The sequence below is a fragment of the Babylonia areolata genome, chromosome 11 (genome assembly GCF_041734735.1).
Source record: "Babylonia areolata isolate BAREFJ2019XMU chromosome 11, ASM4173473v1, whole genome shotgun sequence".
NCBI lineage: Eukaryota > Metazoa > Mollusca > Gastropoda > Neogastropoda > Buccinidae > Babylonia > Babylonia areolata.
This window is the reverse complement of record NC_134886.1, coordinates 32,099,097-32,118,051: the sequence shown is the minus strand read 5'-3', so window position 1 is coordinate 32,118,051 and position 18,955 is coordinate 32,099,097. Positions and strand designations below refer to the sequence as shown.

The 18,955-nt window shown below is 39.9% G+C and overlaps 1 protein-coding gene across 4 annotated transcripts in view; it reads right to left on the bottom strand.

Annotated features, from left to right (window-relative positions):
* Nucleotides 1–18,955, bottom strand: part of LOC143287659 (arf-GAP with coiled-coil, ANK repeat and PH domain-containing protein 2-like) — a 108,444-nt gene that overhangs the window by 78,873 nt on the left and 10,616 nt on the right. For all 4 annotated transcript variants that reach the window (XM_076595813.1, XM_076595814.1, XM_076595816.1 and 1 more), the window contains 6 exons: nucleotides 11,442–11,495; nucleotides 9,973–10,031; nucleotides 8,646–8,829; nucleotides 6,097–6,141; nucleotides 4,344–4,439; nucleotides 3,426–3,497 (listed from right to left, as the gene is read on the bottom strand). In XM_076595813.1, the coding sequence (XP_076451928.1) occupies nucleotides 3,426–3,497; nucleotides 4,344–4,439; nucleotides 6,097–6,141; nucleotides 8,646–8,829; nucleotides 9,973–10,031; nucleotides 11,442–11,495 (510 nt within the window). The remainder of the gene's footprint in view (nucleotides 1–3,425; nucleotides 3,498–4,343; nucleotides 4,440–6,096; nucleotides 6,142–8,645; nucleotides 8,830–9,972; nucleotides 10,032–11,441; nucleotides 11,496–18,955) is intronic.

The window sequence follows — 18,955 nt, the reverse complement described above, 5'->3', positions numbered from 1 at the left end:
AAGACAGTCAAGAGAACAACAAACAACCAAAGCACAGACACAAGACAGAGTCAAGAGAACAACAACCAACCAAAGCACAGACACAAGACAGAGTCAAGAGAACAACAAACAACCAAAGCACAGACCCAAGACAGTCAAGAGAACAACAACCAACCAAAGCACAGACACAAGACAGAGTCAAGAGAACAACAAACAACCAAAGCACCGACACAAGACAGACAGAGTCAAGAGAACAACAAACAACCAAAGCACAGACACAAGACAGAGTCAAGAGAACAACAACCAACCAAAGCACAGACACAAGACAGAGTCAAGAGAACAACAAACAACCAAAGCACAGACACAAGACAGACAGAGTCAAGAGAACAACAAACAACCAAAGCACAGACACAAGACAGACAGAGTCAAGAGAACAACAAACAACCAAAGCACAGACACAAGACAGACAGAGTCAAGAGAACAACAAACAACCAAAGCACAGACACAAGACAGACAGAGTCAAGAGAACAACAAACAACCAAAGAACAGACACAAGACAGAGTCAAGAGAACAACAAACAACCAAAGCACAGACACAAGACAGAGTCAAGAGAACAACAAACAACCAAAGCACAGACACAAGACAGACAGAGTCAAGAGAACAACAAACAACCAAAGCACAGACACAAGACAGAGTCAAGAGAACAACAAACAACCAAAGCACAGACACAAGACAGACAGAGTCAAGAGAACAACAACCAACCAAAGCACAGACACAAGACAGAGTCAAGAGAACAACAAACAACCAAAGCACAGACACAAGACAGAGTCAAGAGAACAACAAACAACCAAAGCACAGACCCAAGACAGTCAAGAGAACAACAAACAACCAAAGCACAGACACAAGACAGAGTCAAGAGAACAACAAACAACCAAAGCACAGACACAAGACAGACAGAGTCAAGAGAACAACAAACAACCAAAGCACAGACACAAGGCAGAGTCAAGAGAACAACAAACAACCAAAGCACAGACACAAGACAGACAGAGTCAAGAGAACAACAAACAACCAAAGCACAGACACAAGACAGAGTCAAGAGAACAACAAACAACCAAAGCACAGACACAAGACAGACAGAGTCAAGAGAACAACAAACAACCAAAGCACAGACACAAGACAGACAGAGTCATGAGAACAACAAACAACCAAAGCACAGACACAAGACAGAGTCAAGAGAACAACAAACAACCAAAGCACAGACACAAGACAGAGTCAAGAGAACAACAAACAACCAAAGCACAGACACAAGACAGACAGAGTCAAGAGAACAACAAACAACCAAAGCACAGACACAAGACAGAGTCAAGAGAACAACAAACAACCAAAGCACAGACACAAGACAGACAGAGTCAAGAGAACAACAAACAACCAAAGCACAGACACAAGACAGAGTCAAGAGAACAACAAACAACCAAAGCACAGACACAAGACAGACAGAGTCAAGAGAACAACAAACAACCAAAGCACAGACACAAGACAGACAGAGTCAAGAGAACAACAAACAACCAAAGCACAGACACAAGACAGAGTCAAGAGAACAACAAACAACCAAAGCACAGACACAAGACAGACAGAGTCAAGAGAACAACAAACAACCAAAGCACAGACACAAGACAGACAGAGTCAAGAGAACAACAAACAACCAAAGCACCGACACAAGACAGAGTGAAGAGAACAACAAACAACCAAAGCACAGACACAAGACAGACAGAGTCAAGAGAACAACAAACAACCAAAGCACAGACACAAGACAGAGTCAAGAGAACAACAAACAACCAAAGCACAGACACAAGACAGAGTCAAGAGAACAACAAACAACCAAAGCACAGACACAAGACAGACAGAGTCAAGAGAACAACAAACAACCAAAGCACAGACACAAGACAGAGTCAAGAGAACAACAAACAACCAAAGCACAGACACAAGACAGACAGAGTCAAGAGAACAACAAACAACCAAAGCACAGACACAAGACAGAGTCAAGAGAACAACAAACAACCAAAGCACAGACACAAGACAGAGTCAAGAGAACAACAAACAACCAAAGCACAGACACAAGACAGACAGAGTCAAGAGAACAACAAACAACCAAAGCACAGACACAAGACAGACAGAGTCAAGAGAACAACAAACAACCAAAGCACCGACACAAGACAGAGTGAAGAGAACAACAAACAACCAAAGCACAGACACAAGACAGTCAAGAGAACAACAAACAACCAAAGCACAGACACAAGACAGACAGAGTTAAGTGAACAACAAACAACCAAAGCACAGACACAAGACAGACAGAGTCAAGAGAACAACAAACAACCAAAGCACAGACACAAGACAGAGTCAAGAGAACAACAAACAACCAAAGCACAGACACAAGACAGAGTCAAGAGAACAACAAACAACCAAAGCACAGACACAAGACAGACAGAGTCAAGAGAACAACAAACAACCAAAGCACAGACACAAGACAGAGTCAAGAGAACAACAAATAACCAAAGCACAGACACAAGACAGACAGAGTCAAGAGAACAACAAACAACCAAAGCACAGACACAAGACCGAGTCAAGAGAACAACAAACAACCAAAGCACAGACACAAGACAGAGTCAAGAGAACAACAAACAACCAAAGCACAGACACAAGACAGAGTCAAGAGAACAACAAACAACCAAAGCACAGACACAAGACAGACAGAGTCAAGAGAACAACAAACAACCAAAGCACAGACACAAGACAGAGTCAAGAGAACAACAAATAACCAAAGCACAGACACAAGACAGACAGAGTCAAGAGAACAACAAACAACCAAAGCACAGACACAAGACCGAGTCAAGAGAACAACAAACAACTAAAGCACAGACACAAGACAGAGTCAAGAGAACAACAAACAACCAAAGCACAGACACAAGACAGTCAAGAGAACAACAAACAACCAAAGCACAGACACAAGACAGAGTCAAGTGAACAACAAACAACCAAAGCACAGACACAAGACAGAGTCAAGAGAACAACAAACAACCAAAGCACAGACACAAGACAGACAGAGTCAAGAGAACAACAAACAACCAAAGCACAGACACAAGACAGACAGAGTCAAGTGAACAACAAACAACCAAAGAACAGACACAAGACAGAGTCAAGTGAACAACAAACAACCAAAGCACAGACACAAGACAGACAGAGTCAAGAGAACAACAAACAACCAAAGCACAGACACAAGACAGACAGAGTCAAGAGAACAACAAACAACCAAAGCACAGACACAAGACAGACAGAGTCATGAGAACAACAAACAACCAAAGAACAGACACAAGACAGACAGAGTCAAGATAACAACAAATAACCAAAGCACAGACACAAGACAAGACAGTGTCACAGGTAGCACTGACCTTCTGCACCAGTGTGTGCCTCTCTTCCATCTCCTTCCGCTCCTCTCTGGCTTTCTCACTCAGCTCCTCCACCTGCGCAACACACACCTCGCCATCACTGTGAGCTGTGTTGCAATGTATCGTATTGTATTGCATCGCAACAGTTCGGTGCCACCCATGGAAAACAATGTGGGAGGTAGGGGGAACAGGGAAATCAACAATGTGGGAGATAGGGGAAACAGGGAAAACCAACAATGTGGGAGGTAGGGGGAACAGGGAAATCAACAATGTGGGGGATAGGGGAAACAGGGAAAACCAACAATGTGGGAGGTAGGGGGAACAGGGAAAACAATGTGGGAGATAGGGGAACAGGGAAAACAATGTGGGAGATAGGGGGAACAGGAAAACAATGTGGGAGATAGGGGAACAGGAAAACAATGTGGGAGATAGGGGGAACAGGAAAACAATGTGGGAGATAGGGGAACAGGGAAAACAATGTGGGTGGTAGGGGAACACGGAAAAACAACAATGTGGGAGGTAGGGGGAACAGGGAAAACAATGTGGGAGATAGGGGAACGAGGAAAACAATGTGGGAGATAGGGGATCAGGGAAAACAATGTGGGAGATAGGGGAACAGGGAAAACAATGTGGGAGATAGGGGAACAATGAAAACAATGTGGGAGATAGGGGAACAGGGAAAACAATGTGGGAGATAGGGGAACGAGGAAAACAATGTGGGAGATAAGGGAACAGGAAAACAATGTGGCAGATAGGGGAACAGGGAAAGCAATGTGGGTGGTAGGGGAACAGGGAAAACCAACAATGTGGGAGGTAGGGGGAACAGGGAAAACCAACAATGTGGGAGATAAGGGAACAGGGAAAACCAACAATGTGGGAGGCAGGGGGAACAGGGAAAACCTACGTCAGTGAACAGCTTACCTGTATACGAATGTCCTTCACATGAGGGTCAAGGTCAGTAAAGAGGTCATGGCCTTGGTGGAAGAATGTGCTCTGTGCATGCATGAATGACAGCATCTGAAACAAACCATTGGGGAAGATAACATTGATCACTGTGTGACACACAAGTTACCTCCCTGCTCCCAAGAACCACTCTCATGAATTTGCATCCTGCTGAATTGGTACTGTCATCAAATTAAATACAACCTTTTCAAAACCTAGGTATAATCATGGTCAGGTCAGATAGATATATCTGCTACTGGTAACCTGTATCCCAGTGCTACCTGTCACAGGGTCGAATTGCTGGCGACTAAACCAGCACCCCCACCAGTCCTCTCAGGAGGATGGTGAGGAGGGTGGCTAGACACCCTGGTGGAATTAAATGACCCATCAAAGGGCGCCAGCTCTGGAGAGCTACCTGCGGCCACCTAGCTAAGGGAGTAAATCCTGACAGAAAATCCGGTGTGGGGCCCCTAAGGTGGTTGGATGGCAAACTTTGTCACTTTTTGGCAGCTCCTGCGGCCGTGATGGCACCAAAACTTAACAGCCTTGCTGTTCCTTTGGATCTGTCAGCAAGGTGGAGAGGGGGGACAAGCTGCATGGGCAACAGCCTGTCTTCCATATTACATTGCCCAGGCTTCTATCCGTCCTGCCTATTACATAATCATGTTGAGTGTTCTGTTCTGCTTGATTTTTTTTTTTTTTTAATGTGTGTGCATACATGAATTACTGTGAAGTGTTTTAGTGTACATACATGAATTACTGTAAAGTGTTTTGTTGGATGTCTGTGCAGGATCGCAAAAGTTGTCATTCTAGTGTTCAAATGAATGTTTTACAAACTGATTTTTACAGTGTACAGTGCAGCTGATCATATTTTACATGAAAAGACATTACAGAAATTAAGTAACCATTATCAAACCATAACCTCCTTTATCAATGAACAGGTTAGCAGGCTGCTTTATTCATGGTGAATACAAATAAAATTGAGCAACTACAATTCCAAAAGAAAAAAAAAGAACATAAGTGGTTAAAAAAAAAAGAAAAAAAGAAACGAATGGAGGTACTGATTACTGTCTTCTGAAACGGTTGGGACACAAACACAACTTCACATCTTGAAATCCTGGTTTGTGTAAGAGTGCGTGCGTACACATGTGTGTAAGTATGCACACCTGTGTGTGTGTGTGTGTGTGTGTGTGTGTGTGTGTGTGTGTGTGTGTGTGTGTGTGTGTGTGTATGTGAGTGTGTGAATGTGTGAATGACTGTGTATATGTATGTGTGTGCATGCGTGCATGTGTGCGTGTGTATATGTGTGTGTATACGTGTGTGTGTGTGTGTTGTGTGTGTGTGTGTGTGGAGTGTGCATTTATTACTTGTGAGAACATTGTGTGTGTGTGTGCGTGTGTGTGTGTGTGTGTGTGTGTGTGTGTGTGTGTGTGTGTGTGTATGTGTGTGTGTGTGTAAGTATGTCAGTGTGACAGACAGAGTGTGCATTTATTACTTATGAGAACATTGTGTGTGTGTGTGTGTGTGTGTGTGTGTGTGTGTGTGTGTGTCAGTGTGACAGACAGAGAAACTGAGTAGAAGAAGACAAGACATGAGTTGAGACAGAGGGAGAGAGAGAGAGAGTGAAAAACAGAGGTATACACGCAGACAATGCTGTAGGAAAAAAAGGAAAAAAGAGAAGAAACAAATCAGCAGTCCTGCACTTATCACAGCAACACACAAAGATACTCACAGTGTCCAGAACCTCAAATCTTTTCTTGGAGTGTAAAACGTTGACCTGAAACAAAAGAAACCAGTTTTGTGAGATTGAGGACAGCATAAGAAACCCATTATTTACATAATTATGGGCATGCTTTTGTGTGTGTGTTGTGTGTGTGTTTTATCTTCAGTTTAACGTCTATTCACTAGAAGTGTTTTTGGACGGAAAGGAGTCAAGTAGTGGATAAAGGAGTGCATGTGAATATTAGTGTAAAAAAGTAAGAGAGAGTGAGTGAGTGAGTGAGTGAGTGAGTGAGTGAGTGTGTGTGTGTGTGTGTGTGTGTGTGTGTGTGTGTGTGTGTGTGTGTGTGTGTCTGTGTGTGTGTGTGTGTGTGTGAGACTGAGCAAGAGAGAGGGAGGGAGAGACAGAGACAGAAAAACAGGGACATTACCGCAAATTTTATCATCAGTTTCAATTTGAAGGAGCCGTCAAAGTGTACAGGGTGACCTATATATACTACACATCATCTCATTTAAAAACTCTGAAAAATGAAAAAAAGGCAAGGGATGAATAGTGTGGGCAGAAGCCTGACCGACACAAAGACCCAATGCTGAATGCAGGACTTAACACAAAAACAAAAGCTACAGGAATGCACCAGGTGAAAAAACAACAACATTACACTGATACATAAATAAATAAAATGAAATAAACTAAAATGGTAGATAATAAAAACAATAAATAAAATAAAACAAAAAATATTTTGACAAGGTGAAAAAAGATTACATTGATACGTAGATAAATGAAATCAAATAAAATAAAAAGGTGGATAATGAAAAAATAAGACAAAATAAAATAAAACAAATAAACACTCTATTAAAAACGGTCATCTCAAAATGCATGAACAAAATGGAGCATTTTGAACCCACAGGTTAGAAGGGGGAAAAAAGAAGAGAAAAATGGACCATAAACTGTGACACTCATGCATCAAACAGGCCCTCACCCCTGCCCCAGGATACAGTCAACCACACTGCTGGTCTGCATTTACATGCAACACATCTCCATCTGTGAAGTGACTGACACATGACTGCACTGTTTTCACGTCTCAACCCTCAGCACACCTTTCTCTGTTCAGGCTGAAAAACCCCTTTGGCTTTCTAACAGGTAGGCTGCAGATGAGGTTTCATAACATTAACTCCCATTTGTTAGTCCAAGATGCTTGCTGCTGTGTCCCCTGCTGCAGTTAACTCAACCTTGATTCCATTTACAACGGAAATTTTTCAGCTGCACAAGTGCAGCTTTATTCAATGATGGTTTGAGTTTGTTTACCTGAAAATCAGGTCATCCCATTCCCAATACCCAGCAAACTACATTCTCCACAACTGCCTCATTTACTGTTATGAAGTAGAATCCTCCCAGTACTCTTTTTAAAAATGTTTTTTTTCAAACTGCATATATGTTCTGCATGTAAGACTGAACATCATTCTAGAAAGTACTCAACTGACTCTCTGACTTTCACATGCATACAAACACACAAAACAACAAGTGCACACATAGACAAGTGCATATGTACACACACGCACACATAATATGCACTCTAAGATATTCAGAAACCCACACAGACATGCACGCCACATATATTTCCAACTTGTCCCACTGATTTTGTCCCAGACTCCATTACATTGTTGTTATCTGTATGTGTACTTCTCATACTGACTTCAAGCTGCACTGATTCCCCTTCTCCCCTAAATAAGCATAATATACAAGTTAAACGAATCTTCTTCTTCTTCCTCTTCTTCTGCATTCGTGGGCTGCAACTCCCACGTTCACTCATATATACGTGAGTGGGCTTTTACGTGTATGACCGTTTTTAACTAGCCATGTAGGCAGCCATACCCCGCTTTCGAGGGTGTGCATGCTGGGTATGTTCTTGTTTCCATAACCCACCGAACGCCGACATGGATTACAGGATCTTTAACATGCATATTTGATCTTCTGCTTGCGTATACACACAAAGGGGGTTCAGGCACTTGCAGGTCTGCACATATGCTGACCTGGGAGATAGTAAAAATCTCCACCCGTTACCCACCAGGTGCCGTCACCGTGATTCGAATCCGGGACCCTCAGATTGAAAGTCCAACACTTTAACCATTTGGCTATTGCACCCATCAAGTTAAACAAATGAGACACAATACCTTATTTCTTTGTTAATTCACTGGAGGATACAAAGAGGTGAACCTAAAGAGTTGTTGAAGGTCCCACAGCCTTTTATAGTCATCAGGGCAGTGAATCCACATCACTCCGTGTCTAGAGCTCGGCACATGGAGGAGGGGCCCAATCTTCTCCTGCTGATGTTTTCACCTTCCCAAATCAAAGTCAGGAACCCATTCACACCTGGACGGAGTGAGGAAAATCGGGGTAAAGTGCCTTTCCAAGGACACAACACCACGCTGAAAAGTGCCTCAAACCATGATCACTAGTTAACATGGGATCTAAAGTCAACAAAACCAATTCTGCCACTGATTATACTTTTCATAAAACAAACAAAAAAACCTCCAAAAGATCAGAAGAGGATGATAACCCACCTCAAACACATAATCCAAAGAAGTGTGAGCGAAGCATCTCTTCATGGTGGTCAGGTCATTGAAGGCCTCCTTGCACTCCTGTGGCTTGGTTCGCAGGGCATTGGAGTTGCGTATCAAGGCACCGTCCAGGTCATCGCTGATCTTCTCAAACTGCTTCCGCATTTCCTTCATTTTACGTATGTCCCTGCATGAAAATTGTGCTGATCAACATATATTCTTATGAAAGATCAACATACATACTTATGATAAAGCAAATAAAAGGGGAAAAATATGTAAGGATACCATCACTAAAAAAAAATCCTTTTATAATAAAAATAATATACAACATAAAAAGTTGTCGGGGTTTTTTTTAATCAATATACAGCATAAAAAGAAGTATCACTTTTATGGCAAAATCTTACTCATAAAAAAATATGACTGATGCATACATATCAACCATCACTATCACTATCCATCACAATGACAGAATCCTTTAAAATTCAATATACAACAACAACAACAACAAAAAAGTTATAAAAAAATCAATATACAACATAAAAAGCAATATCACTTATAAACAAAATCTTACTCATAAAAAAACTATAATGGCTGATGCATGTGTATTAACCATCATTATAAAAAAAAAATCCTTTAAAAATTAATATATATGTATACAAAGTAAAAAAATAGTACAAACAAATAAATGTATATACCGCATAAAAAGAAGTATAACTTTAATGGCAAATTCTTACTCATTATTCTTCCGCTGGTCTTACAACAATTAAAAGATAATGACATCAGACATCAATGGAACCCCCTTTACATTATGAATTCCTTTACCTGCATTCCTAAGCAGTGTGTATGTAATTCACATTTTGTACTTATACCTCACCTCCCACAAACTTTCAGTGTCTTTTTTTTCGATTGGATATCAATGTGCACTTCATATCTCCTCATCCATACAAGCAACACACAGACAAGAATGGCGGATTTAACCAGCAACTAGCTAGCTAATTAGCACAGCAATAAACTCACAAGTACTGTAAGTAACAGACAAGATGAAAACAAGACGAAAGCTTGCAGACCAAGAGTTGATACTGGTTATTTAATTCTAGTAAATCCAAACAATATAGAAACAAAAAATTGCCAATCTTTCTTTCCCTCTATGTTTTTTTTTTTTTAATATCTTTTTTAGTCCCATCAAATTCAATTACCTGAAAACAATAACACCCCAGTGCTTGATCCCTTAATTTATATGGAAAAGAACCAATATGCTTAAATCGATGAATAGGAATGATACACACAATGATTACCATAAAACATGACTGATGGAATGGAGGTGCCTTACTTTTTGATGAAAGAACTGAGATTCTTGATCACTGATCTGTGAGCTTGGTCCATGAGGATCTGAAAATCACAGGAAAGCTGAGTGCTTTTATTCACTCTCATATACACAGATCTCTACACAGCAGAGAAACATATCAGGAAAAGGAGGAGTTTGTATTATACTCCATGTTTGGTGTTTACATATACTTACCATGTCAAACTGATGCAAACTAGGCCTATGGTTTGCTCTGTTTGGCCAAATTTCGCGCGGCTAACAGTGAAAAGACGCCCCTCTTAGTCTGGCCCGCCAGGAAACATGTTTTTTGGTAGAAAAATTCCCCAACAAAAAGTAACTGAGCGCTTTGTTTATACACTCTATACTGAAACCTTTGGCAGTGTAAGAGGAAACATATTGTACACACACTACATAAAAAATAAAGAAAATTCATGCAACTGACTTTTTAGTGCGAAGGGGGAATAGGGGTGTGGGGGAGATTTGAAATGGAATTTGCTTTTTTTTCTTTAGACTACTGCTCAGTAACAGTTGATTGTAGAGGTCAACAAACACACACCATATCATGTATAGTATTGCCTTCCACTAAACAATGTAAAAAAATAGAAATAAATCCCCTCCACCCAACCCCACCCCTCTTCCCCTCCCAACAAAATCTTTTTTCAGAGAGAAACAAGTGCTTCCCAATTAAAATATCATCACCCTGTTAACATATGTGTGTGTGTGCTCGTGCATATGTGCTTAACTGCAAGATTGAGTTGTTACATGCATGGATAATGTGTGTGTTTGCTGATTGCTTTCAGAAACCATTGTTATTTGTTGCAATTTTCTCCTTCCCTATTTCTAAGTTTTTGCTGTTGTTTTATTATCCCCCCCCCCCCCCCACCCCAGCCCCAGTTCAAACCAAGGAAAAGAATCAAAACCTAAGATTAAGGAAATGATAAGTGTCTTGGTCTGTTTTTTTTTCACACACAAGACCAATGAACTAAAAATCACAAACTGTTGAAAAAAGAAATAGTGTTCTTTACTTCATCAGGCTTGTCATCCCTGGTTCCAACCACATAGAAAGTCTCAAAGAGTAACATGTGCAAGATACAGCTTTAACTCAGATTCCAGATCATGACATTTCATTTCACAGTGGCCTTAGACTTTCACTCTTTGTCTGAGTTAGCTGAAAAAAACTGCAGGATGGAGATGAAACTTGGTAAGAACAGACTCCTCGGGAAGTTATTTTCTGTCTTTTTTTTTCTTGTAGTTGGCAGTGTCAGGAAACATACCATCGTTGTCTCTATGCCTTCACACAGAAATGGGACAGACAGAGACAGGAGGAGAATGGAACGCATGTGCACTGCATGCAATACACACACCTACACAAACACAGAGAGAGAGAGAAAGAGAGACAGAGAGAGAGACACACACACACACACACACACACACACACACACACACACACACACACACACACTTTTTCTACATACCCCAAAATACTTGATCATCTCCGTCATTGCATGTGCAAAACGGCTGAGACTAGACTGCAATGGAAAGAATACAGAGATGTTAAAACACCAGCAGACACAGCTAAAGCTGCAGATAAAATTAACTGTAAAGTCTTCAGTTAAGACAGACCTACTTTTTGTTTCTTTCTCTTTTTTTTTTGGATGGGGTGGGGGGTGGGGGGGTTTCAACTGAAAATAATACAGCAGAGACAAGGTGGAAAATAATCATATGTATAAAATAATTGAAAACAAAATAATAACCATGTGTGTCAATCAACAAGCAGTGGGATGGTGAACAGTGAGTGAGAGGAAACCACTGATCTTTTCATGTCAATGTCTTTGTCATAAATGCCATATACACAGACATACAAACTTTGTCATAAATGCTGCACACACATACACACACACACACAAACACACACACACATAATCTGTTCTCTGTCTTATGTTGTGACACACAAATATCCAAGTAACATGCCTAAAAAAAAAAAAAAAAAAAAAAAAAAAAAAATATATATATATATATATATATATAAAATAAAATAATTAAAAAAAAAACCCAGCAGCTACAACGTAACAGTGAAGTGCTAACATACACAAAGAAGACTTGTAAATGTCAGGACACAAGTAAAAACCATTGCAAAACTGGAAGACAAATCATTGTTGAATAATGTATCAGCAAACAATCAACCATTCCTCACAACCAGTAAGTGATAAAAAAAAATAATAATAATACAATTTTATCTTTCACAACAATTCCTTTCTTAAAATCATTAAAAAATCCTGAAAAATAGACAATGCAATTTTATGATTTACCTATGACAATAACATAGGAACAAAATCATAAAAAAAACCCAACAAACAACATCAGAACAAAACACCATTGTCTACTACAATAATTGCTACAAAACCACCAACACGAAGCAACTAACTAATAACCCCAGACCCAGAAATCTAGCACTGGTAGGTTACATTTACAGAACCTGAATTTACCCATCATGCACTACCACATGAATATAGTACTGTTGCCAAAATGGTGGTAGGGTAAGAGAGTGATGCACATAAAAGACCACACCTTAGCTAAGAATGATTGAATGCAGGGGCTACAGCCTACAAACACAAAACACACACAATATAAAGTAGGAATGAATCTGATACGTATGTATGTATGTACGTAATATATTAAAAAAAATATTAAAAGAAAAAAATATGTATATATATATGTATGTATGTAATATATACAAAATTATAAATTTTATATATACATACATACATACATACACACATATACATAATGTGTGTGGGGTAGTAGCCAAGACAATAGCACACCCATCTAGCAGCGAGAAAACTCCGAGTTCCATTGGTTTAAGTCTCAGCCACAGCCACAGCAGATAGGCCAGGACTTTCTCCTCTACACAAAGCCCAGAATGGTAATCTGGATACTAGTCTTTCAGGAGACAACAAACTGTGGTTGTAAGTGTAATTCTCACTTTAATCAAGCATGTAGAAGAACCCATAGAAAATGAACTGTCAATGGAAAATTTGTAGACAAATCCATTGACAGATACTATCAAGACAATATATATACACTGGAAAAAAAGGAAAGAAAAAAAGCCTGGAATACAAGGTGAGAATGTACTCCTGTGGGGGGGAGTAAAGAGGTATGAGGTGGGTGGGTGGAGGTGTCAGGGGGTAGGAGAGGGGGGGGGGAGCAAATTTCACACAAGGAAATTAATATTAACAGAAAACAATGCAACATACGACTACAAAACAATTGACTGTTTTTGATAAATTGTACTGAAATGGCTTACAGTTCTGACCATGACTTTCTACAGAGTTTACACAAAATACAGTCAAGAAAACTGAAGAATGATGAATGGAAAAGTAACCGGACACAGACGTGCCTGACTGGACAGGCAGAAAACAATGCTCCTGTATTTCTGATTTCTCCTTGTTTCCTTGATTTCCTCTTCCTCAATAACAGCACACACAGAAACACATACACACAGATGCGGGGGCACACACACACGCACACACATATACACCCACACATATATAGACACACACACACACAAACAACTTCACGCACACACACTCACACATACAACACACACACACAAATTCTGAAGGGAAATATCAACAATACATGGACACACATATGTAAGCACCCGTTCACACAAAACACATATTCTAAAAGGAAAAATATCAACACTCCATGGATTTTTTAACATGAATATGTGCACAAGCACACACACACACACACACACACAGAGTCTAAGCTGATATTTTCTATTTTCATGTACATAGATACTGATGCATTCATCAAGTTCCTGACTGCGCTCAGACCATTATGTATATCAGTACCTACTATACTATCCTTCCAACAGTATCAGAAAATCAGCATAAAAGTAACTGTGTTTATAACAACAAAGAGTGAAAAAAGTGGCATTCAAGACTGAAAACAAACCAATACAGCAGTTTAATCCAGAACAATGGACATTTAATTATAATGAAAAAAACAACTGGAACTGAACTTTTGAAGACTGAACACAAACCAGTACAGTAGTTTAAACCAGAACAATGGACATTTAATCATCGCTTTGAAATACCATCCTTAACTACGGAGAAGAAGAGCCATTCAACACATTCAAAGATCGAAGAGATGGTCATGCAAACTCTATGGTCTTTTTTGTCACAAAAACTCTGGGTCCAGAAGTGGAGCAGACAACACGACACAAATAGGAAATTCCATGCACTATAATGCATTACTCATGTCCTTCCTGCTCACTTCTCCACTGTGCACAACTGTGTGGGATTTGTCATGTTCCTTTTATGTTGTATGTATGTCTGTCCATTTTGTGATGAAAGGTGTATGTGTGAATATGTGTGTGTGTTTAATGTGTGTGTGTGTGTGTGTGTGTGTGTGTGTGTTTGTGTGTGTGTGTAGACTTTTTGTGGTATATGTTTGAAAGGTTTATCAAAGTGGGAAAGGATAAAACATATGCTCATTTAACTGTTTTATCATCAATTTCTTGTACTTTCAGGACCATTTCATTTTACATTAGGAGAAAAACCCCAATAAAAGCATATATGCCCGAACAGGAGTCAAAAGATTAAATAATCTTGATTCTTGATTTTTCTTCAATTAGAAAAAAGGTGGGTTTTTTTTTAAATCTTCTTTGTGATCAGCATGAAAGCAAATTACTGTACACCAAGAATTTTAATTGATGAAGTGACTGATTGGTTGTTTGAGTGGCTAAAAAACCCCCCCACCTGATTCCTAAAGCCAGGAAAAACCTCAAGAATGTTAAACAAAACACACGAACAAACACAATTCGCATCAACAGAGATGGCTGCGACAACCACCAACTAATACTTCATGGTTGTTCCTGAGCCTTCGCCTCCCTCCTTTCCAACTGGTTTCACATACAGCAGTGCAACCATTTCTTTCTGGCATGACCCTCTGACAAATGTGTGGAAGGCAGTAAACCACACTGTTGACATATTGTTGAAGCATCACCTTTCCACAGACTTTTTTCCCCCTTCTATTCCCCTCACTTTTCTTTTCTTCTTTTATCTCCCTCCAACCAACCATCTATCCACTAAGAAAAAACCAAAAAAACCACCAAAAAAAACAAAGACATATAATTTTCTGTGATGGATGGTTTACTTTTTTTTTTAATTTTTTTTTAACAGATATTTCAAATATAAAATCAGATGCTGATTTTGTGTGCGTGTGTGTCTCTGTGTGTGTGTGTGGCCACTTCAATAAACAGAAAAAAAAGCAGGGTAGGGGTTTGTGGGGGGATGAGGGGGGCGGGCAGGATGGTTGCTGGAGGGGTTTGGGGAAGGGGAGGGGGAATGGAGGGGGTGGGGGGGTGGGGGGGGGTGGGGGGGCAGGATGGTTGCTGGAGGGGTTTGGGGAAGGGGAGGGGGAATGGAGGGGGGGGGGCAGTGGGAGGAGAGCTGCTGAGTGGCATGGCATGAGATGGACTAGGGTAGGGAGGAATGTGGAATAGTGGTTTACACTTTTGAAGGCAAGGGCACAGTGTATATATGGGGTGAAAGAGAGGGAGGGAGAGAAGAGAGAGACAGAGACAGAGAGAGAGACCAGAGACAGAGAGAGAGACAGAAAGACAGAGAGAAACAGAGACAGAGAAAGAGAGAGAGAGAGAGACAGAGAGAGAAACACAGCCTGGAGAGGGAAAACGAGAGAGAACGAGAGTTAGGGAGAAAGAGAGAGCGAGTGTTTGTGTTCTGGTTTTGACTCTGATGGTTGATACTGGTTTGTGTATTTTCAAGTTAAAAACAGTCACTAGTGTTTGTGTGTGTGTATGTGTGTGAGAGAGAGAGAGAGAGAGACAGAGAGAGAGAGAGAGAGAGAGAGAAAGAGAGAGAGAGAGAGAGAGAGCATGTGCATGAGTGCATGCCTGGGTGTGTTTTGACGCCCAAAAACAGTTCATGTGTGTATTTTCCTATCAGAAACATTCACCACCCGTGGTGCAACTGCCACCTTGTTGGGCTGGGCTTCAAACCATATTGCCTGGTGCACACTGTGCACACTCCTTTCTCTCCATCTCATCCTTTCTTTCTCTCACTTTCACATGTCTCACACTCACTCACAAACACGTCCTTTCCCACGTCCATCCTCTCCTCTCCCTCTGTTAGCTGACATTCCGACATGGAAAGGGAAAAGGTCATACAGGGTATGTCAGAGAGAAAATGGTCGGAAACTATCAGAACAGCAAGGCCAAATGAAAACGGGAGCTCAAATCATGCATGTTGTTCTGTCAATTGTTTTGGGAAATGGAGCTCAAATCATGGATGTTATTCCATCAGTTCTGGGTGTTTCAAAAGTTGAAATCACAAACATCTACAGTGGAATGACAACCACAAATTGGTTATGGACATATCATGAGCTTCTCTCTCTCTCTTTTTTTTTCAGTCTGACAAAATCATTTTTAAATTAATAAAAAGTGATAAATCAATCCGTGTGTGTGTGTGTGTGTGTGTGTGTGTGTGTGTGTGTGTGTGCGTCTGTGCATGCGTGTGTGTGTGTGTGTGTGTGTGTGTGTGTGTGTGTGTGTGTGTGTGTGTGTGTGTGTGTGTGTGTGTGTGTGTGTGTCTGTGTGTGTGTGTGTGTTTATACTGATTAATCTTAGAAATGAAAACACTCATTCTAACAAATCTAACAAAAAATACCACCAAGATATGCCAAACATTTTTGTGTATTTGTGTGTGTGTGTGTGTGTGTGTGTGCGCGCGCACACACACATGCATGCATACATGTGTGAGCATGCCCTTGTATTCATCTCAAGTGTATGTGCACTATATATACATGATAAGTGTATGTGCATTATGTATACATGATGGACAACATCAATATTTTGATCATGAATCATAATGTTTGTATCAGTTGTGTTAACATGGCACTATTACTACAGACCAGAAAATTCTGAGCACAGCTCCATTTTTCAGCTACATGGACTCTGTGCAGACTTTTCCCCTTTTCACTGACTGATGTCTAATACATTCTCCATGTACAGCTAGCTCCAATGTCCTATAAAATCCTAGAAAATGCCTGAAGTTGAGAAGAAAAAACAAAACAAAACAAAAAACCATGCAGTTTATTTAAAACATACATAAACATGCAACCATCATTACCATGTCATAGATACGGAAAAAATAAATGCAATCATTTCAGCAAACAATGAAATTGGAATCTCAATAAGAACAAGGGCATCCTGGGTTTTTTATACTGTGATGTTAGGCATGTTTTATGTATCAACTTGTGTTTCAAACACAATCAGGCAGTGAAAACCCAAACACACACACACACACACACACACACATACACACACACACACACACACACACACAAACACACTCTGTTGGTAAGGTAAAAATTACGTCTGCTGCTTGTGCAAATCAACTGTACAAGTGATAAGATAGCATTATCACACAAAAACGTTTTTTATATAAAAAAAATGAACACATGTGGTTGTGCCAAGTGGGAAGGTGGGGTTATGAGCAATGGAGTGATGGAGTGGGTAGGGTGGCTAAAGAGAGATCCGTATTTCTTTCTGTACTGCACATCACTGACCAAATCATATAGTCAGCATCAACGGGGAGGGGGGTGGACAGACAGACAGACAGACAGAGACAACGACAGAGATTAACAAACACTGAGACAGACAGAAACAGAAAACAAAACAAAACAAAACAAACAAAAAAACAGAAAGAAACATGTGTCAAGAAATGTGAGTTTAGCCAACTTTATGGGCTTTCATAATATGAATGACAAAACAGACAGTGACTCAAACTGCAATTCAAAATGTTTGTTTTCATACAAGCATTGTTGTAAAGTAAATCATCACATAGCCATTGATAGAGCAAGAGTGTGAAAAACCCATCATCACTTAACAAGTTGAAAAGTGCAAAACATAATCAATTACAACGCACACTTTCATTGCATCAAAATGGATGTAAAAATGAACAGCTTTATGAACTGTTGCAAATTTTAGGCACTTTAAATAAGTAACTGAAACAACTCTGGGTAAAAATGGATAGAAACACTGGTGATTTGTATCATATATTTGCTATCATATATATTTATTATTAAAAAGAGAAAAAGAAAAAAAAGGGTGGGGGGGTAGTTTTTTTGTTTTTTTTCCCTTAATATTATTTATTTATTTATCTATTTCTGTCCATTTCAAAATTATAACAATGTCACTGCAGTGGTAGTCATCACTTGCATAAGAGACTTTTACTGGTTCAAAACATGAACTGCAATTCACAGGGAAAAAAAAAAAAAAAAAAAAAAAAAAGATTGAAAACCAAGTCATGAATTCATTATCACAAACGCAGATTTCCATCTGAATACCCTGGGAATCAAACCAAAACTAGAGACGCCATAGCATGTGTAAAATGCAGAGTCATCATTCATTTCCAGCACAACTAGAAACAGACTGATATTATGAAAATCAATATCTTTCTGCAAGACATGAAGGCTGATACATTACATCTTGTGAGTAAGCTGTCAGGTTCCTGCTCACAAGCTAATCCATGTCTTTTTAGTATGATTTTTCTGTGAATAAGCTGTAAGTTGTCCACTCACACATATTCCTTGTCAAATAAGCAGTAAGGTTCCCATTAAAACCTATTCTTGGTTAACTTTGTGTGAATAAGCTGTACATTTTCCACTCACGTATATTTCTTGTCAAATAAGCAGTAAAGTTCCCATTCACACTCATTCCTGGTTATCTTTCTGCAAATAAACTGCAAGTTTCCAACTTGCAAATCATTCTTGTTAGTATCCATTTCCTTGCCACACACCATCCACCCCTGCAACACACTGATGACCTCTAGCCTCTGCTGCTCAAAGAATAATTCAGAGACATAAAATGCTGCATCAAACTCTCTTTCCGTGTCAGAGACTTGACTTTGTGAAAGTTTTCCAACTCTGCCATTCACATGCTTACTCACACACAAGCATG